This window comes from Manis javanica, chromosome 8 (genome assembly GCF_040802235.1).
Source record: "Manis javanica isolate MJ-LG chromosome 8, MJ_LKY, whole genome shotgun sequence".
Lineage (NCBI taxonomy): Eukaryota > Metazoa > Chordata > Mammalia > Pholidota > Manidae > Manis > Manis javanica.
Window position 1 is genome coordinate 98,849,687 of NC_133163.1, and position 19,148 is coordinate 98,868,834.

At 44.2% G+C, this 19,148-nt stretch overlaps 1 protein-coding gene across 1 annotated transcript in view; it reads right to left on the minus strand.

Annotated features, from left to right (window-relative positions):
- Positions 1-18,338, minus strand: part of SHC4 (SHC adaptor protein 4) — a 120,647-nt gene extending 102,309 nt beyond the window's left edge. The window contains exon 1 of the mRNA XM_017668841.3: positions 17,412-18,338. Within this exon, the coding sequence (XP_017524330.3) occupies positions 17,412-17,996 (585 nt within the window). The 5' untranslated portion in view covers positions 17,997-18,338. The remainder of the gene's footprint in view (positions 1-17,411) is intronic.
- Between the last annotated feature and the right edge of the window lie 810 nt (positions 18,339-19,148).

Below are 19,148 nucleotides of genomic sequence, written 5' to 3' on the forward strand. Positions count from 1 at the left end.
AGAGCAGCTCAGTCCTTCATTCAGAGCCCTACTACTCCTGATTTGGATATAGTTATTATAAGTCATCCTCTTGGGAACCCAGAGGCTCAGATGGAAATGTTAGGCTCTCCTAGAGATGAGCTCACTGTTGAAAGCAAAAAGGGAATGTGAAAAATTGTAAAAACATAGACATATAAATTTAAAAGGCTCAGCCATTTCAGGACTCAGAGCTCAGGGGCAGCTAACCCATCACACTCATCAGCTCCTGAGGGTGTGCCCTGGTCTCAGCACAGCCCTGCGACTGTTAGACTGAAGGCTCCATTTCCATCAGCAGAAAAAAGAGGTTATATTCCAATCTGTATCCACTCACAGGTACAGACCCAAGAAAGCTGAAAACACATGTCCACATAAAAACTTATACATGAATATGCTCACTGCAGCATTACTTATAATAACCAAAACATAGAAATGACCCAAATGTCCATCAACTGAAGAATGGACCAACAAAATGTGGTCTATCCATACAATGGAATATTATTCAGACATACAAAGGAATGAGTATTGAGACACGCTACAACATGGATGAATTTTGAAAACATTCTGCTAAGTGAAAGAAGCCAGACACAAAGGACCACATATTATGAGTTCATTGATATGAAATGTCCATAATAGGCAAATCCAGAGACAGAAAGTAGATTAGTGGCCACCAGGGGCTTCAGGGTGGGTGGGGGTAGGGAGCTAATGGGTATGTGGCTTCTTTTTGGAGTGATGAAAATATTCTCAAACCTGACTGTAATTAAGTTGCACAATTCTCTGAATATAATAAAAACCACTGAATTTCATGGTATGTGAATTATATCTTGACAATTATGTTATTTAAAAAACCTCACAGATCTACAGGGAAAAAACCTGGCATTTCCCTGTCAAAAAAAATCTCTTTATCAGATATCAACTGTCTGTGAAGAGAAAGAAGCGCATAATCTTTATCATACAGAGGTTTCCTTGTAAAATGTTTTATATTTTGGGAGATTAACTTCTGAGGGAGAAGCTTCAGTGAACTGAAAAATGCAGTGGTTTTGGTGATGCCAACAAAATGAGTTGAGAATATCAGGAGCTCTACTGGCAGGGGTTGACAGTATGTCCATGGGCACCTCATTCAAAAGAAATAGCCCCCTCTTAACTTCTCTGACCAGGCGGGTGATGACGCACAGAGCTTCTGTCCTTTCACTTTCTCAGAATTGCTCAGTGTGTGTAGGAAGCACTAAGCCGGTAGCTGGTGAGCCACCACAAACCCTTTCTGGAAGTCAGCAGGGCATAAATCACAAGTGAACATATGACCCAGGAGTGCGCACATTATGCCTCCTGAAGGCCTCCGGGATCACTACTCGCTCCTTGCCAGCACCCAGCCTCCCACCTCATCCTTTCCCTTCCTTCTCTCTCCATTCCCTCCCCTCCCCCTTTCCTTTCCTCCTGTTCTTCCTCCTTCTTTTCATAGTGATAACCTAGTTAGAAAATCGGATTCTTATATTTTCTAAAGGGAGATTTGGAAATTTCCACACATTCCAGGCCCGAATCTCTTTCATTTGTTTCACGTTGGATCCTGCATGGCTCTCTCCTGCTCCTCACTGACCATCTCTCTTGCTCTCTGTGTAAGACATTCTGAACATTCCCTCCACAAAACCTTCCTATCGCTGCACTAGGCACAGTGATATGGTGCCCGCAGTCTCAGCCTTTATTTTCACAGAACTTGGCAACTTATTACTGCTTGTCATAAAAGATAAAGAATTTCAGATCTGGTGTTGAATAAGGGTGTCTTTGTTTTTGAGGGAACAGCTGATAGCTACTCCAGTTAATGTATTTTATAAAACTCATCTCTGTATTTGAAGGGACTTTGAAGAGATACTTGAAATAACTTAGACAGGTCCTGAGAGTCCAGCATTATGTGCACAGGCAGGTATTGGCCCCCATCAGCTATCTGTCCATGACATATAAGTTGGGAAGTTCATGGCGGTACAGTTACAGCTACTCTGAAAAGTTTCAGGCATTTATTTCAAACTTTCAGTACTTCCAAGATAGAGTATCTTCAAACCAAAAACTCTTCCCAAGTATCCTTCATTTAACCAGAATAAGTATCTTTGACATCATTTCAGAAACCAAAAGAAAATCAACATAAGAATAGATGAACCTCTGGCCAGGGCTCTCCAACTACCTGCAGGTTCCGTTCCAGGCTGAAGCACCAGGCCTTGTCATTCCCTCCAGCAAAGCCACTCAGGTCAGAGAGCAGCAGAGCGAGGACCCTGCCTGCCCAAGGGTACCCTCCACTATCTGCACCTTTTCTCATCAGCTCAAAGGTGATCACATAGGACTCGTTTTAAGTTCTAAAAGCTGAGTTCAGTTGAATGGTCAAAAAGAAGCCAAGAGCCTAAAAAGATGTCATCCTTTCTAGCCCTAAATAAGTTAGTCTGTATACTGGAATGAACCCATTGCCATTCATAAATGCATTTAACTCCAGTATTATTCTCTAAGGGAATACATCAGACAAACTATAGGTTTTGCTTTCTGAAACAACATCCACAGTCACAGTTACAGATGTGCATCCAAACATCAGAGTGAGTTCTTGCCCGGTGGCTGATCTTAGTTAAGACACTCACTTTCCTTGGGGAAATGGTTTTGTTACCAAACCAAACAAACCCGGGTCCACTCACCTGACATGCAGCAAAGCCAACACTGACATCAGGACGTCATGAAAGAAAGAGGACATTGCACGGTGCCACACACGGAAAAGGGTGGCTATGTTCCTGTGTTTATATAAATATGCAATGCTTAGGAATTTGTCTGAAAGTATACAAAACCAGCTGTCAATAGTAGCTGGCAACTACCCAAGAAAAAGGACATTCACCTTTTACCTTCTGCACTGTTTGAATTTTTCCCAAAATGAGTGCGTATTTTCTTTGACATTCCAGGAAAAAAACAATAAAGGAACAATTAGGTTAAACCGAAGGAGCTCAGCAAAGTTAGCCTTCATTGCTCTTCCTCTTTATTCTTCCATTTTCACAAAATACAAGTGAGAAACCAGTCTCATTCACCAGGTTCAGGTAGCCTTTGCATATCTAGAAATGCTTGGTAAGTAAGAGTTAAAATGTATCTACTTGAGTAAAGTTTCTTGGTTTTGGGCAAATGGATATGTAAAATCAAACTGGTTTTTGCTAGAGTATATTTCCAATAATTAATGTTAAAGCACCTGAGAAATACATGTATTTTTTTCCTGATGACAAATAAAAGCTACATCTGTCCTCGTAACAAACTTTATTCTATTTGTCCCATGTTTTCAAAATGCTATAAAATGCAGATTCTCATTTAGAGAAACAAAAAACAGAGGGACTTCACTTAAGTCATAAATTGGTAGAAATGCTGACAACACTGGGGGGATCTCAAACCTAGGATGTTTTTGGTTTTCTTTATAAAGGGAAAGGCTTGGGGCTAAAGGTGACTTTCTAAACTAAAGCTTCCAGAGATGCCCTTCTAGTTACTGATGCAGTTTCAACTCCTGATCACAGGGTCTTGGATAGGATTCTGTACAGGCAGCCTTGTCTGGTGTCCTCCTAGCTGTGTTTTTATTTTCCAGTTTACTGTTTTCCAGGTCACTCACTCTATATCACTCTCCCTGAACCGTTTGGGGAATAAGTACAACAGTGTTCTTTAAGTGCTGTTTGCTCTTCAAAGGCAAGAAGTAGAACGCAAGCTTCCTCGTTGATTACAACTATGCAACAAAACATTTATATGTGATGACAAAAATCGGAAATGCATTGTGACACACAACAAACCAAGTTGCTGAATTAACACCCAATACTCCAAAACTCTGGTAACTGGTTGCCACTTAACCAACCTACTGCAGCCAGCAGGCTACTGGAATGCTCACACTTTCTGTTGTCACCATGTGAATGGTAGACTGGACCACGAATCCTGTTGTGTTTCTGCCACACCTATTACAGCAACTATAATTGCTATTGAAGTCACGTCATTTAAGCAGACATTAAACAAACTGATAAAATGAGTGGGGATTTTTTTTAAAGATAGTCATTTCTATGAAAATTAAGTCAAAGTTTTGGAAAAGCCTTACAAAGGCAAGTTGCTCTAAAAAATAATGTTAAACTAGATGTGAATAAAACAACCCTAAAAGATTTTAAAAATTAAGCTTAGATTGCTTTGAGGAGGCCTCTAAGCTCACCTCACCTGAAAGAAACTGAAAGGAGGAATGTAAATGAGAAACTACAGGTGGATTGATGGAAGAACAATAAAAGGAAATATTAATTGTTGCATCTATAGAAATGAGAGACAAGACTTCAACTCTATGACATAAAAGCACTTACGTGTCAAAGTATATATGAAACATTTTCATCATGAAGTGGCCTTCTCCTTTATATTAAGAAACATCATTCTTTACCCCCCTCAAAAATGACCCAAAATCTCTCTGCTCTAATGGACAGTTGTCAGATAAGGATGCCCAATAACTTAGCTTGACACAGAAAGTGTACACCAGGCCTGAGGCTCTCCCCGTATCGGCCTGCCTGCTGGACACCTCCCTGTTATCTAGGTGACTTTCTGCAACTTCAAGTTAAGTATGTCAGAAACTGAACATATTATCTGCCCTCTCAACACTGCTTCTCTTGTGTGGTCCGTCCTCTGTGTCTTTTACTGACATCTCCTCCCTACCCACCAAGCCTTTTGTCTCAAAACTTCTGGCAGGTTGGATTGGATTCTGCCCTCCCTCTTTGAACTCTTCATCAGATTTTTCTTCCATAACATCTCTACCAATGTTTCTTTACCTCATGCCCTGTATCAAACCCCTCATAGACATTTCTCATGTTGATTACTGCTGTAATAGCCTTTGAAAGGGCTTCCCCGCCTCCAGTCACTCCCTTCTCTAGCACAAATGAATCCCCATGCCTCTGCTCAATTATCTAAACATAGCCTGATATTTAAGGCTTGCTATAATCTGGGTCAAATCTTAGTGTTATCCATAAGTCTTTTCCAAGCAGCCTCTACAAATAAAAATCAGTGCTCTCCTTTGTATACATATAAACCTGTATTTCCCTCCTCTGTTTGAAATACCCTTTCTTTCATATTCCCTCTGGTTAAACTTCTATCCAATCTTTAGGGACCATTTCAAATGCCACCTACCCTGGAAGCCTTCCCTGACTACCCAGTAGATGTTCTCTCTACCTCTCATTACACTGATGTACCTATTTTCTATAGGTATGTGTCATTTTCCACCTTGTATTATGATCATTCACCTCCTAGTTTCAAGTGAAAGCTGCAACAGCAGAGTTTCACAAAGCGTGTTCATGAAATAGTTCCATAGGAAGCTGATCAAAACGTTTGAAAATGGTGCCTATCACAGTCCCCATCTTAGAAATTGCAGTGGGATGGGGAAAAATGGATGGGTATGAGGAATGTCATAAAGGTGGACTTGGTAACTGAAGGCTGCAATGGAGTATGACAGGGAATGATCGAAAATGACTGTTAGATTTCAGACTTGGGCAACTAGGAAATGGCACTCACTGAAAGGGGAAAATGGAGAGACTGGGAGTGCGTGGTATCCAGTGGTATGTTTGGTTTGCACTGCTGAATTTAATATCTTAGTGGAGAGGGGGAATAAGAAGATAAAAGGCCAAACCCATGGTTCTTTCTCAGTTCTGTTCCTTGAATACTCCATGGGTTTTTTCATTGTTCTGTCCAAACTCTTTCTCCTCTAAACTCCCCTCCTTCTGCCTAGATGACCCTGTCCTCTCTGCAACCTCCTCCCCACGATGCTCATTCTGCCACAGTGACTTTTCCTTCCTCCTCTCCTTAGGACACCTAAACGTGGCATTTCCAAAGACTTCTTTTCTTCCTATTGTGTACTCTTCCTTTGGTAGCATTCTCCATTCCCTGGACCTTGATGACAACAGCAACAAAAATAATTTCTCCGCAGTCCTAACTATTCTATTTTCTGCTGGCATTTTCCACCTGGATGCTTTGGGGTCACCTTGAATGCAGCACGTACAGATTGGAGCTAAACTGTAACCCCCAAACCGTTTCTCCCCCTCACTTCCTCTAGCGGGCCCCACATGTGTCCTCATTTTCATTGCCATGGCTTTCGTTTCCATACTGCTTCCCTTTCTCCAGTCTCCTTCTTGGATCTTCTCTGAGCATTGCAGTCCACGTAATCTTTCTAAAATATACCTCTGAGTTTGCCATTCCCCCATTTTAAAAAACATTCAATGGTTTTTCTGTTGGAAAACTCAAGTTCTAAGATATTACATAACTTTGTTATAGCATTGATCCATCTTTTTTTTACCTCTGATATCCTAAATATACCTCACATAGTGTCCAACCAAGTTAACTTGCTCACTATTGCCCAGCTACATCCTCTGCTTTCCCTCTCCATAGAATACCTAAAAGTGAACAGCCTCCATTCTATGCCTTCAGTCCAGTCATTCTCTTCACCTAGAATACTCTTCCTCCACCTCTGCCCAAGGAAACTCTACCCATCTCTCCAAGACTCAGTTAAAATGCCTCCCCTTTCATGAAACCTTCTCAATGCATCTCATAGAGAAGGAGTTCCCTTTCCTCCCTGAATCCCCACATGCCTTACTTGAATCCCTTTGGAGTCATTTACTATGCACTACCTTATATTACAGTAATTTGTATAGCCATCTTAGCTCCTCTTTCATACTGGAACCTCCTCATGCAACAATTATGTCTTATTCTGGGAGTCAGGAGACCTGAATTTTAGTTCTTGCTCTGGGCTGATGAGCCCTGTGACCTTGGATAGATTTACTCAACATGAAACAGAACTTTGTAGTCAATGTATCATTCTGAGTCCTGAGTTCTGAGTCCAGCATTAAGGGAACCAGGCAGAGGAGAGAAGGGGGAGAGGTAGTGCCTTTCAAGGACCTAGAATCGGCACTAGGTTAAAAAAAAATTAAGTTTGAATTATACATTATACCATTTCCTAAGAAATCATTCATGTAAATTATTATTTGATGACATTGAGGGAAAATATCCAATTTCTGGGCTTGTCCTTATCGCACACAGACTTTTCTCTCAAGTTGCTTTCAGATTAAAGCAAGTTTCCAACCCCAAGTCAGGCTCTGTTCTTAAAATTTACTTGTAAGACAGTTGTTAAAATTCCTACTGCATTTCCCTGCAACTCAAAACAACAATGAGGTATCACCTCACCAGTCAGAATGGCCACTACCCAAAAGACAAAAATAACAAGTGTTGGTGACATTGTAGAGAAAAGGAAACACTTCTACAATATTGGTGGGTATGTAAATTGGTGCAGCCACTGTGGAAAGCAGTATGGAGGTTCCTCAAATAACTGAAAATAGAAATATACAACCCAATAATTCCACTTCTAGGAATTAACCCAGAGAAAACAAAATCCCTGATTCAAAAAGATTTATGCACCCTGTGTTTATTACTCCAGTATTTATAATAGCCAAGATATGAAAGCAACCAAAGTGCCCATTAACAGATGAATGGATAAAGGAGAGGTGATACATAATGGAGTATTATTCAGCCATTAAAAAAGAAAGAAATCCTGTCATTTGCAACAACATGGGTGGACCTAGAGGGTATCATGCCAAGAGAAAAACAAATACTATATGATTTCACTTATTTGTGGGATATTAAAAATAAATAAATAAGCTAGCAGTAGACTCATAGACACTGAGACGTGACTGGTGTTTACCATGGAGGAGGGGTTGGGTGGGTGGATGGGGAGTGTGAGGGGGATAAAAGGGCACAAAACTTCTCTCATAATATAAGTTGGTCACAGAAATGGAAGTACAGCATGGAGAATATAGTCAATGATTCTGTAACATCTTCCCATGTTGACAGATAGTAACTGCACTAGTGGGAGTGAGGATTTAATAACGTGTAACTGTTGAACCACTGTGCTGTATACTTGAAACCAATATAAGATTGTATATCAATGATACTTCAATAAAAAAAATTCTTAATGCATTTCCCTATGGAAATGTAAGTACCAATAATGGCAGGATACCACGGTTAGGATACCAAGCTAGGCTATAGATGCTATTTAGCCCAGAGTGCACCTGAGTCAAGGCTGAATCTGCTGCTAATGTGGACACGCCTGATCTGTGAGTCATAGCAGTGAGTGGCTGATGCGCCCCACACTCATTCCCATCATCTGAGATCCTGATGTGGAAGCCATAGAATTGCAGAGCTGGGGTGATGGAGTGGACTGTAATTTTTAAATGGTGGATTTAAAATAGGAGAAAGAAGGAATCTTAAGAAAATTAGAAGTAGTTTAGGTTAGATTTTTCAATAGCCAAATGACTAATCAGCTGTTGATTCTTCCAGTTACTAGTACTTCCTAGTGCACATCCCAGGTTTATGCACTTCATTCCACTGACTCAGGTTTCTCGGCCGCAGTACTACTGACACATTGGGTCTGAGAATTCTTTGTCATGAGGACTGTCTTGGGCACTGTAGGATGTTTAGACACATCCCTGGCCTCCTTTCACTAAAGGCCAGCAGCTCCCCTTCCCCTGTAGTTATGACAACTACAAGTGTCTCCAGGCATTGTCAAATGTCCTCTAGTGGCAAAATCAGCCCTGGTTGAGAACCACTGCACTAGCTGGACTCAGCAGAGGTTCCCATATTTTCTGTGCATCAGAATTACATAAGGAGCTTGTTAAAAATGTAGGTTTCTGGGCTCCAAACTCACAGGTTCTGATGCAGTAATTCCAGGATTGGGGCTGGGAATCTACACTTTCAACGAGCATTGTTAAGTCATAGAGGTGCCCTGGCAGACTTTGGGAAATACTAGGAGGAGATTCAATGAAGTAGATAAACACCCTTTCAAAATGCAAGTTTTCACTCTGCTGCCCTGAGGGAAGAGGAAAGCTGGCGAGTGGAGGAAGAGCAGGCAGCTCTAGAGGGAAGGGCAGGCCTGCCCTGCTGAGCACCAGAGGAAGGACTTCAGGGAGAGAGTTGCACCAGGGTGGCACTGCTGGCCTGAAGAAAGGATGCCAAATGGACACGCTGAAATGCCAATATCAAACTTCATCTCTATGGATTCTTTTTGCCCACTCCGGTACTTCTGGACCTTTAAAAACTCATTCTCCTTCCCCCACCTGGGATCTGTCACCTATGACAGGCTCTGTGAAAAGCTTTTTACATATATTTTCTCAATTAACCATCTCCCTAACCATATGAGAAGGCTTATCAACTTTTAACATTATTATTTCTCTGGGAAAATTCATTATCCTAAAGAACTGATGTACAAATTAACTTTTGGCCCAAAATCTCTTCACAAAATAGAGTCGGCCTGGCCTCATCCTGGAGCTCTGCTACTCTTAAAAACTGCAAGTTTGTTAGGAGGAGGAAAGGCTTTCTGAGTGGAGAAGGCAGGCTCTCTCTCTTGTGGGGCTCACGAGCCCCCAGTTCTCTGCATAAAAGCAGGAAGTCCTGCTAGGTTCTCCAGCTTCTCCCAGGTGTTCTGGATTGGAAAATGAAAGATAAAGGCGTTAGAAATTTCTTCCCGTTCTGATGCTACAGGTGGTTATGCAAACTCAGCCACTTTCTGAAGCAGACAGGTGATGTAGCAAGTGAAACTGCAAGACTGTGGCTCAGTCCCCAGCTCTGGCCATCTGGTGGCATCTGGGATGGCCAACCCAGAGCTGCCAGCTCTTCTGAGAAGCCAAAAATCCAGAGTTTTATATGGAACTTCTCCATTTTTAAATGTTGGCAACTCACCCCAAATTTTTTTCTTCTAATTTGACCAAACAAAATATGTCACTAACCTAGTGGTTTATGACCTCTGCATTCCAGATTCTTTTCTGGGTAGGACGCTGCCTGTACCATGCCTTCTTTCCTCTCTCTTTCTCCCTCTCCCACTCCCTTCTCAACCCCACCAACCTCCCACAGGCAATATAATGTCCAACTCCCTTAAGGGCAGCCTTCAGCTTCATTTTCCATCAGAGCCCTCGGCTGCCAATGTCTGATTCTGACAAATGGAAGCAGCACTTTATAAACTGCATCCTGTCTTCTTCCAGCCTTTATAGGCGGGCTTGTCCTTTCCTTTGAGTCCTTCTGCTGTGTCCTCCCTTGATCATTTGGTTGCTAGTTAATTCTGGATTTCCCACTAACTTGCTTAAGCCATCTGACCTCCCCATTCTTCAGGGCCAATGATGTTGATATTGATGGTGGTCTGAGAATTACGGACTCTCAAACTGTGTCCTGGCCAAGCTCCTAGGAAGTGGCAAGGCCTCCCAAGGGGATCGGCTGAAGGGGCAGCTGGGAGGCTGGGTTCTTAGCAAGGGGTCCCCAGAATGTGTGAGGCTTCTGTGTACAAATGGATGTCTAGAGTCAGGGGTGCCTCCTGCCTTTGGGGGACCATCAATATCCTAAACAACGAACTGAAGGTCAGAGGCCTTTCACCCATTTAGAGGCACAAAATAAGACCCCTGATTCACTATGTGACCCTGGTTAGAATTTGGAGGATGAGTAATAACCAAAACTGAAATTATTGCTAGCCAAGCAGGAAAGGGCTTGGTGTTGGATTTCATGTGATTTAAAAAATCTTTTTAATGGCATTTCTTGTACACCTGAGTTTGTGGCTGCAAATTTATACTTACTTATAATCATAGCTATGATAACAGTAGATATCATAGGCTCTCAACCAATTTTCTCAATGAAAAATCCAGTTCTTCAAGGCCTCTTTCCAAATCCCTCCTTGCCAAACTCTCCTTTTTCAGGTGCAATCTTTTCACGAGATAGCTATTTGTGGGCAGCACTGAGGCCTGAATCTTCTGGTCACCATGATCTGGATACCTCAAGACGAATCTGGCCAGATCCCTCTGAGATCTGAAGCTTAGATCCTTTAGGAGGGGAAGAAAGCCTGGCTACCTGACGGCTGCTGCAGAGGGAGGGGTGGAATGGCCCGGCCTCAGGAACTGTGTGCGTCACTTGTACCACTCCCTGGTGATGGAGCTGTCACGCTGGGGAATAGGATTAGTTCAATCCAGTCAATGTAATAACAAGGTACTGACCATAGAGTAAGTGAAAATGGAAGTGTGGGGAGAAGTCACATAGGGAAATGACCCCAAAGGGTCATGGAAGATGAATGAAATGGGTGCCAGTCCATGCACACTGTACAAGCCCTGGTCCAGCCGGACATGCTGCCATCCACAGGGACCTCTGTGAACAAAAGGGTGAAACTGGACAAGCCAGTGCGCTTTGCCCTCTTTGCCACTCTTGCTTTTTCCTTCTTACTGTTTTCTAAAGACAGTTTCCTGTTAGAAAAAAGGTTTTCATTCTGGTCTTTTCAAAACACACATGCACAGCCTTGTAATCCATAGTGACATTTGGCAGAGCACATTTAGTTCAGGGAGTGAGGGAAGGTGAAGCGAGGTGGGGGTAAGAAATAGAGTGCTGTACACAAAACTGGGAGCTCTTGCCTGGGATCCACCACTCAGTAGCTGGGCAGCTTTGGGCAAATTACTTCATGTCTCTGAGTCTTTCTTCAACTGTAAAATGAAGGTTTCAAACCTGCTGATCTCTAAGACTCCATCTTCCAGTAATGCTTTAGTGGTCAGGAGTAGGTAAGGACTGGACAGATCAATAGATATGTGAATACTTAAAGAGAATAATAGGAACAACGGGTCAAATTTGCCAGGATTTCTCAAACTTCTACCAGAATCTACTTCTATATCTACTCCAAGAAAGAAACAGAAAGGAAAACATAATACCCTTAATACCAAATTGTCAGTTTTAGCTAGAATAATTTCCTCCCACCTTATTACCTCCCTTTTGGCCACCATTAACTTAGAAAAAAAGGGAAATTAGCAGAGGCAAAAAGCCAGCTCCAGTAGCTGTAGGTCCCTGACCTACAACACTGAGGTCTGCCTTTATTTTGCATAAACTGTGTCTTAAGAGGTTTCCCAGAGTCATAAGGTTAGAGTTACCAGGCTTGTAACTCTCTTAGCACTTTTGTCCAAAAAGAACAGAGAAAGGGTCAACTCCTGCTGCTCCTAGAGTTCTCAGATGGATGGCAAGCCCCAGCCTGGCCTGGCAGGCTAGAGCACGTGAGCACTGCCACGTTCCCAGGACTCTGGCCGCCATCAGTCGCCCTGGCCTACCCCACAGACCAGCCTGCCCTCTTCTCCTCCCTGGAATCTGACATTTGGGAGCTGCTGCACCACCTGACTCCTCTGACACCAACTCTCTAAAACGGACCACCTGCACCTGCAGCCAGTATAACATACCCCTTTTTGCTTTACCAGTGAAGCCAGCTCAGTGTTCATAAAAGGATGCAAAGGACATTTTTTCTCCTTTCAAGTAACACAAAGATGTTAAAAATGATGTCCTTTGGAAAACTGCCTTGAATCTGTTTTCTGACCAAGGAGATCCTAATAATTAGAAGGAAATTTCAGACTGATGAGAAAGGATAACTGGAGTCTCAGGATCTTAGGAAACATTTTGTTCAAACCTCTTACTTTAAATATGAGAAAATGAGGCCCAGAGAGGTGAAGTGCTCACCCAAGATCACACAGCTGGTTAGTGCCAGAGCCGTTACTTTAATCCAGATCTCATTACTCCCTGACCTGTGCTCTCCTGCAGGAAAGATACCTGGGGCAGACAGAAAACTGTGGTGCTGTGGACTACATCTAATCTAGACAATAGACACTGGCTGAGTAAGACACAATATTAGACAAGGGACGATGGACGGTAAGAGTAGATCATGAGATTTACAAAGGAAGTAAAGAAAATTCTCAACATAGATTTGCACACAAAGCTGATGAGCCCAATACCAAGAGCACCTGTGGGCAAACATACTGCAATTAACATTCTTGGGCACTGTTATGCATTGAATTATGTCCCCCCAGAACATAACGTGAAGTCTTAACCCCCAGAGTCTATGAATGTGACCTTATTTGGAAGTAGAACCTTCACAGATGTAATCAAGTTGAGATGAAGTCATACTGAATCAGTGTGGGCCCTAATCCAGTGACTGCTGCCCTTATAAGAAGAGAGAAATGTGAATATGGATAGGCGAGAAAGCTAGGTGAAGATGCTGGTAGAAACTGGAGTGATGCACCTACAGGCCCAGGAGTGCCACCTGAAGCTAGAAGAGGCAAGGAAAGAGCCTTTCCTAGTGCCTGCAGAGACAGCATGGCCCTGCAAGACCTCGATTTCAGACTTTAAGCCTTCAGAATTGCAAGAGAATAATTTCAGTTTGTGATGCTTATTACAACCGCTTTAGGATATTCATACAGTCTGGGGAACTCATCGCGCTTGGTTAGGCTGAGGTGAGGAAACTGTACTCGTGCAAACGCATGCAACCAGGCAAGTTCTGTGGGCTGGTCCCATAATAAAGCCATCCTGCTCAGTTTGTTTCTTCATCTATGACACTCCATTCACAAACCTGCAGGACTGACTGCTTTGCTCAGAGATAGGACGAGAGGGTGGGAGGAAAATGAGCACTGGAGTGAGACAAACTTTGATTTGAATCCTGTCTGCTCCTTCCTTAGGTTATAAAGTGTAGGGTAGACAACTTATCCTCATTTGGAGAATTCTGCCTCCCGCTGAGGGTTACTGTGAGAACTACCCTGCTCACCTGTACCTGCTCTGTCAGGGTTAGTTTCTTTGCCTCTGCTTTATTTAGTGTTTGAATTAAATCGTAAGCCATCTGGGTGTTGGGGATGAGAAAAGAACTATGATTTTAAACATGTCCCATGTGGAGAAAGGGGCCATAAGGGTATTAATGCTGGTCCTGGGGGCACAGCTGAAAAAATATAAAGCCACACAGACCAATCCTCTCATTGTAGAGATGAGAGCACCAGTCACTTGGTATATTTTCCACACTCACCACAGACTGTTGGGCACCTGAGAGACCTCCAAGTGCATGTTTGTAGATGGATGAAATGACCTGGGAGGTCCTCATAAAGAAATAGACTTAATCTCACTTTGGTGGGAACAATAGTCACTATCTGGCACCATTTGGCAGACTTCATCCACCTCACCTACTCTGCTCAGACTGGGGTTAGCTGTCCCATTTCTGGCTGAGTGTCTCTCTAAGAATAGTTTGCTGGCCTGCCTTCCTTTGAGACCTTCAGGAAGTTCAGTATCAGAATTTCAATGAAAGTTAACTCAAAATAGGTGCTAAGGATTCACAAAGTATTTTTTTGGCTGTATAACTGATTCTACATCCTAAGACCAAAAGAAGAGTCAATTTTAAAAAAGGATATTAACCCAATGTCGACCCTAATGTAAACAGAAAATACAGTTCCTATTATGAAGAGGAAAGATGTAAGAAAACAAAATAAACAGCTATGCCCAAAAGGAATGCAATACCCACCACTTCCACCAAGCAACTGCCTTTCTTACTGCCTCCACTTTATTGCTCCTCCTGACACTTACTATGGGGGACACGTTGTATTTCCTTGTTCACTCAGGGCCTGTCTCCACTGACTTTCTAGCATATTCCATGAGGTCTCAGACCTGGTCTCTCTTATTCACTGAGGTATCCCCAGGGTATCCCTGGAACAGTTCCTGTTATATAATTGGCTCACAATACATATTTGTTGAATAAATGAGTGAATGAATAAACAGATAAGTTTGGGCAGGAGGAGAAGCAGCCGCATGCTGTGGATGAGGAACAGTAAGGGGCTCCTTTGGCCTATGAAAGTTGCCCCTATGTCTGCTAGCCATCCAGAACCTCTCACTTCTCTGCTCTGATTCCATCACCTTCAAGCAATCTTTCATATAAATCTTCCTATAATCATTTTCCTACAGATGAGAACATAGGGATCACATTTTTGGTTCACTTAATATGACATTTTTTATTGTAAGTTAATAGGTTGGTATTTTATTTTTTAAAAATTGGTTCACATCTAAAAGAATTCTGGGGAACAAAATCTCAACCAGGATGGAAACCTGTGGTAAAAAGAGCAAAGAATGGCGCACATGGGGACTTGGGGTCTGGGTCTCACTCCTCCTTTCACTCTGCTGTCTGGCCGTAAAAAATAAGCCCTCTTCTCTGGGCTTCAGCTTCCCCATAGAGGCAATGAACTTGAAAACTTCTGAGTCCCTTCCATCTTTCAAAGTCAGGGTTCTAGAAAGATTGATAGGCAGGTTCTTCTGTGTATTCCGACTTCCTAAGAGAGGAGTTAATTGGTGTCTGTCTCCCTGTCTACTAGCCCTAGAGTGTGGGTCACTTGATCATCACCATGAAAAGACAGATGGTGTCCTTAATAGAAATTGAAAATGCCAGTGGAGACACTCTCTGGGGAAAAAGCAGCTCTTTTCACATTTATGATTGTACAGGCATGTGGGTGTGGGGAGGTGGAAGGAGGTACCAGAGGGAAGGACAGGCCAGGCAGAGAGAACACAATGTCTAGGTGACGGGACAGCACGTGCAGAGAGTGTGGGTTTGGAGAGGCATTCGTTTTCCCATTAGGGGCTGGCAGACACTTGAACTTGACAAATAAGAACGTGCCCAGGAACTTTTAGTAGATATATGACACTATTTCTGTTATGAGTCACGTCACTGTGGGGGAGGGCAAGAGCTGAGCAAGACCTATGGATTTGTCTCCCTTAGAAGCTCTAGTTACCCACTCGCCCAGGCTGCCCCAAGCCTGCTCTCACTAGAACCTTTCCAGTCTTCATTATTCAGCCCTCCTGGAGATCTTGCCCATTTGTGATACAGTTTGTTAGGTCATCTCTCAGATTTACACCTTCAGGTCAGGCTTTTCACCTGAGTGCTAGTCTTATATGACCGCCTATCTACAGATCAGTACCACGTAGATATCATTAATTTAAATGTATTATGTCAAAAGCAAACTTAGCATGACCCCCTCCCAATTCACACTGTTTCTATCACTGACGTCACTAATCCCATGCTGAGTCTTACATTTGAAGTTATTTTTCACTCCTTACAATCCTTTATAATAATCATCCACAACCTCCATAAACAACAATAATATGCTCACCAAACTACCCACTGCTCAATAAATGTTCACTATTCTATTGTTTGTATTATGAGCTGAAATGATCTGCTCGATTACCCGAGACCGCTGAGGCTTCTCACAGAGGCTTTGTGCTCATCTCCACGCTCTCAACGCCACCTTAAACCACATTCCCATCCCCTCATGCCTAAACTCCAAGGGTATCTTTCTTACTGGTCTCCCAATCTCTCATTTTTCCATGCTTCGATCCATCTCAAATGAATTCACAGATTAATCTTTTTGAACCACTTTCATCAGGTCATAGTTTGCCTATAAACATACAAGGGTTCTTGTTTACCAGTCAGAGTGTTTACAAAGTCCCCATCTGGCATTTAAGAGCTAAGGTCACCTATTCCCTCCTCTGGAAGCCAAGCTACCCAAGATCTGTATTTGTCTGTATGACTCTCATTTGTCTGAGCACCTACGTACCGGCCACTCTCTGTCACCCACCATTCCCCAGACTTTTCAATTAAGCTCAGCTTAGGTGGTGCTCCCCTGAGCCACCACAGTGTTATCTGCCCTTTGGACTTTGCTCACATTCTTGCCCTGACAGGCATTTCTGCCAGTCCAGATCTCATATCTCTTCCAAGATGCACCTTCTCCTGAAGATTTCCCCATGTGAATGAATCCCAGATCACGACAACCTTTCCCTTTCTCTGAATTCCCTCAGCATTCTCACCCAAGGTATCTATGGATAAGCACTGTCCTTATTATTGCACATGCATTTACTGGTCTCTCAATTGAAACACAAGCTCCAGAAAGGCAGAGGCCAAATCTTCTATAATTTTACACACATCTGGAATGGCCAAGGGGGGATGCAAAGCCAGTAAGGACCCTGACTTTGCACAGAGCTCATGCACAAGGCCTACCTGGCACAACAAGAGCAGCAAAAGCAAAAAATGTGCACTGAAGACTTAATTCTAGCTCTGAGCACAAGGCTACAGGATCGGCCATGTTTTGGAAACTCTTTATTAAATGCTGAATTAAATTTTTAAAAATAATTTAAGTCTGTCACACACCATGTATCCTCTAGCATAAAAATCTCTCCTGAAATACAATGGCTGGTAAAACCTACCGGGTCTCAATCACTAATGAGATCTGAAATTCTTGGTTCTTCTTGGCCTGAATGCTAGGTTCAGTGGAGACAAGAACGCCCCCACCTTGCTGTCTATACCAGAAGCTGCCCCCACACCTAGCAACCACCTACAAGTTGGCACCAGTTCATGCCCTGACTCCGATACAAGCCAGATATTTGTAGGTAAACCTGTAAGGCCAGCTCCCCTTCTCTCCTCTGTCCAGTTGCACAATGCCTTGCCTAAGCCCAGAACCCAGGCAGGTGGTGCGCAGAAAGCAGAGAAGACACCCCTTCCCCAGGAGCTCTAAGGAGTGCAGAAAGGGAAATGGACTTACCCTCACTTGGTAGTTCATGCCGGGTCCCAGTAGGTGCTGCAGCAAGTGCCTGTCCTGCCTGCTCCCTGGCGTTGGCTCCCCAGGGCCAGGAAGGGGGCAGGTATCGGGACTTAAGGCAGTAGCCCTGTGGCCCACCAGGTCTGGCTGCAGCGGAGGTGCAGACACGGCCCTATTTAGACACGTTTCAGGGGATTCTGGGCTGCTGGGAGCCGGGTCCTGGCTTTCCTGGAGCTTCAGCCGGGGCACCTCTTTGGTACCCAAGCAAAAGTTTTTCAGACTCAGCAAGGTGGCTGGGTTGGCCAGCTTCATGCTCGCCAAGCGAGGTATCAAGGTGCACAATGGGGTGGGACTCTCCTGGGACGCCGAGGTCGCATCTTCAGCCGGCAGGTGAGGTGCCAGGGCCGGGTAGGGAGGCTGCGGCGAGCCCTTGTTGCCAACCGAGCCTCCGGGGCTGCCTTCCTCCAAGGATGTGATGGACTCGTTCCGAAAGCGGCTGTACTTGGCCCTGTGCAGCATCCCGGGGTGCCCGAAGAGTCCTACATACAGCACGAGTCCGGCCAGGCTGTCCTGACTGCGTTCGCGCATAGCCTTGGCAGCGCCCAGACAGGATACTGTTGCATAAATCGCCTCGGTCGTCTGCTAGATAAACGGAACGCAAAGCAAGTGCACCTCGCGGCAGCCACCTCTCCAACTCTGTTCTCGCCCTCGCCCGCCTCGGCTCCCGGGCCCAGGGGGAAAATGCCTCCCCGGCTGATTTCAGTCCCTCCCAGGCCCAGGCGGCCGCACCCGGTGTTCTCGCCTTGGATCCCTTGCTGGGAAAACCTGGACTCCGGCTTGGGCAGCGCGGACCGCTCTCAGCCAACTGTGCACAGAACCGGGCCGAGTACCGGATAGCCAGCCGCGCCGCAGCGCCAGCGGTGCAGGAGCCTCGCCGGAATATTTAGCGCCCCCACTCCCCACCCCCAGCCTCCCCTTCAGCACACAGGAACTTTCAAACCTGCTCCCTCTGGCTCCCACAGGGCGGGGCAAGGACCGGCCTATTAACCCTTTATTCGTTCCAACGATTGCTCATTTAAAGAAGGGAAAAAGAAAATGTGTGTTAAGAGCCAAAGGCCCTTCTGCGTTGATTCTGAAGGATGCCCTCTCTCGGAAGATATTGCTTATCTTGCATCCCGGCTGGGCCACAAGCCAGGAGTACTAGTATCTGTCACTGCTTCGCATTATTTCATGGACTTGCGATCCCTCCGAGTCGCTCAGATCCCCTCCCAGCCCGCCCACGCTCGCTCAGAGCTTCCCCCAGTCTGGACTCATCTCAGAGCCTTTCAAGGGCCCACCCGCAGCAGAAGGCTGGATGCGCAGGATGACACACAAAGTGTTGAAATTTTTATGAATGAACTTTACTGAATGAATTTCTGTCTGTGTGTGCAAGCTAATAAATCTGTGAATGAAGCTGAGAATAGCTGTAATTGACTGATGGTCTCAGGGGTGCTTGGTTTTTATCCAATCAGGCAGCAGCTTGATGACTCATGCACCACAAATATACTAAACTAGTAGCCAGAAGAAATAAAGCTGGAGGGAGAGAAGGAAGAGATTTTACTTGGTGACATCTGATGAAGGGGTTAAAGGGAAAGGCAACCTTTACTATAAATCATCAGTAAGCCGGGAAGCAGCAGGTTAAAAGGTCTATCTCCTTTTTGTTGAGATGGCCGAGAAAGCCAAGCAGAAGAGCTAAAAATT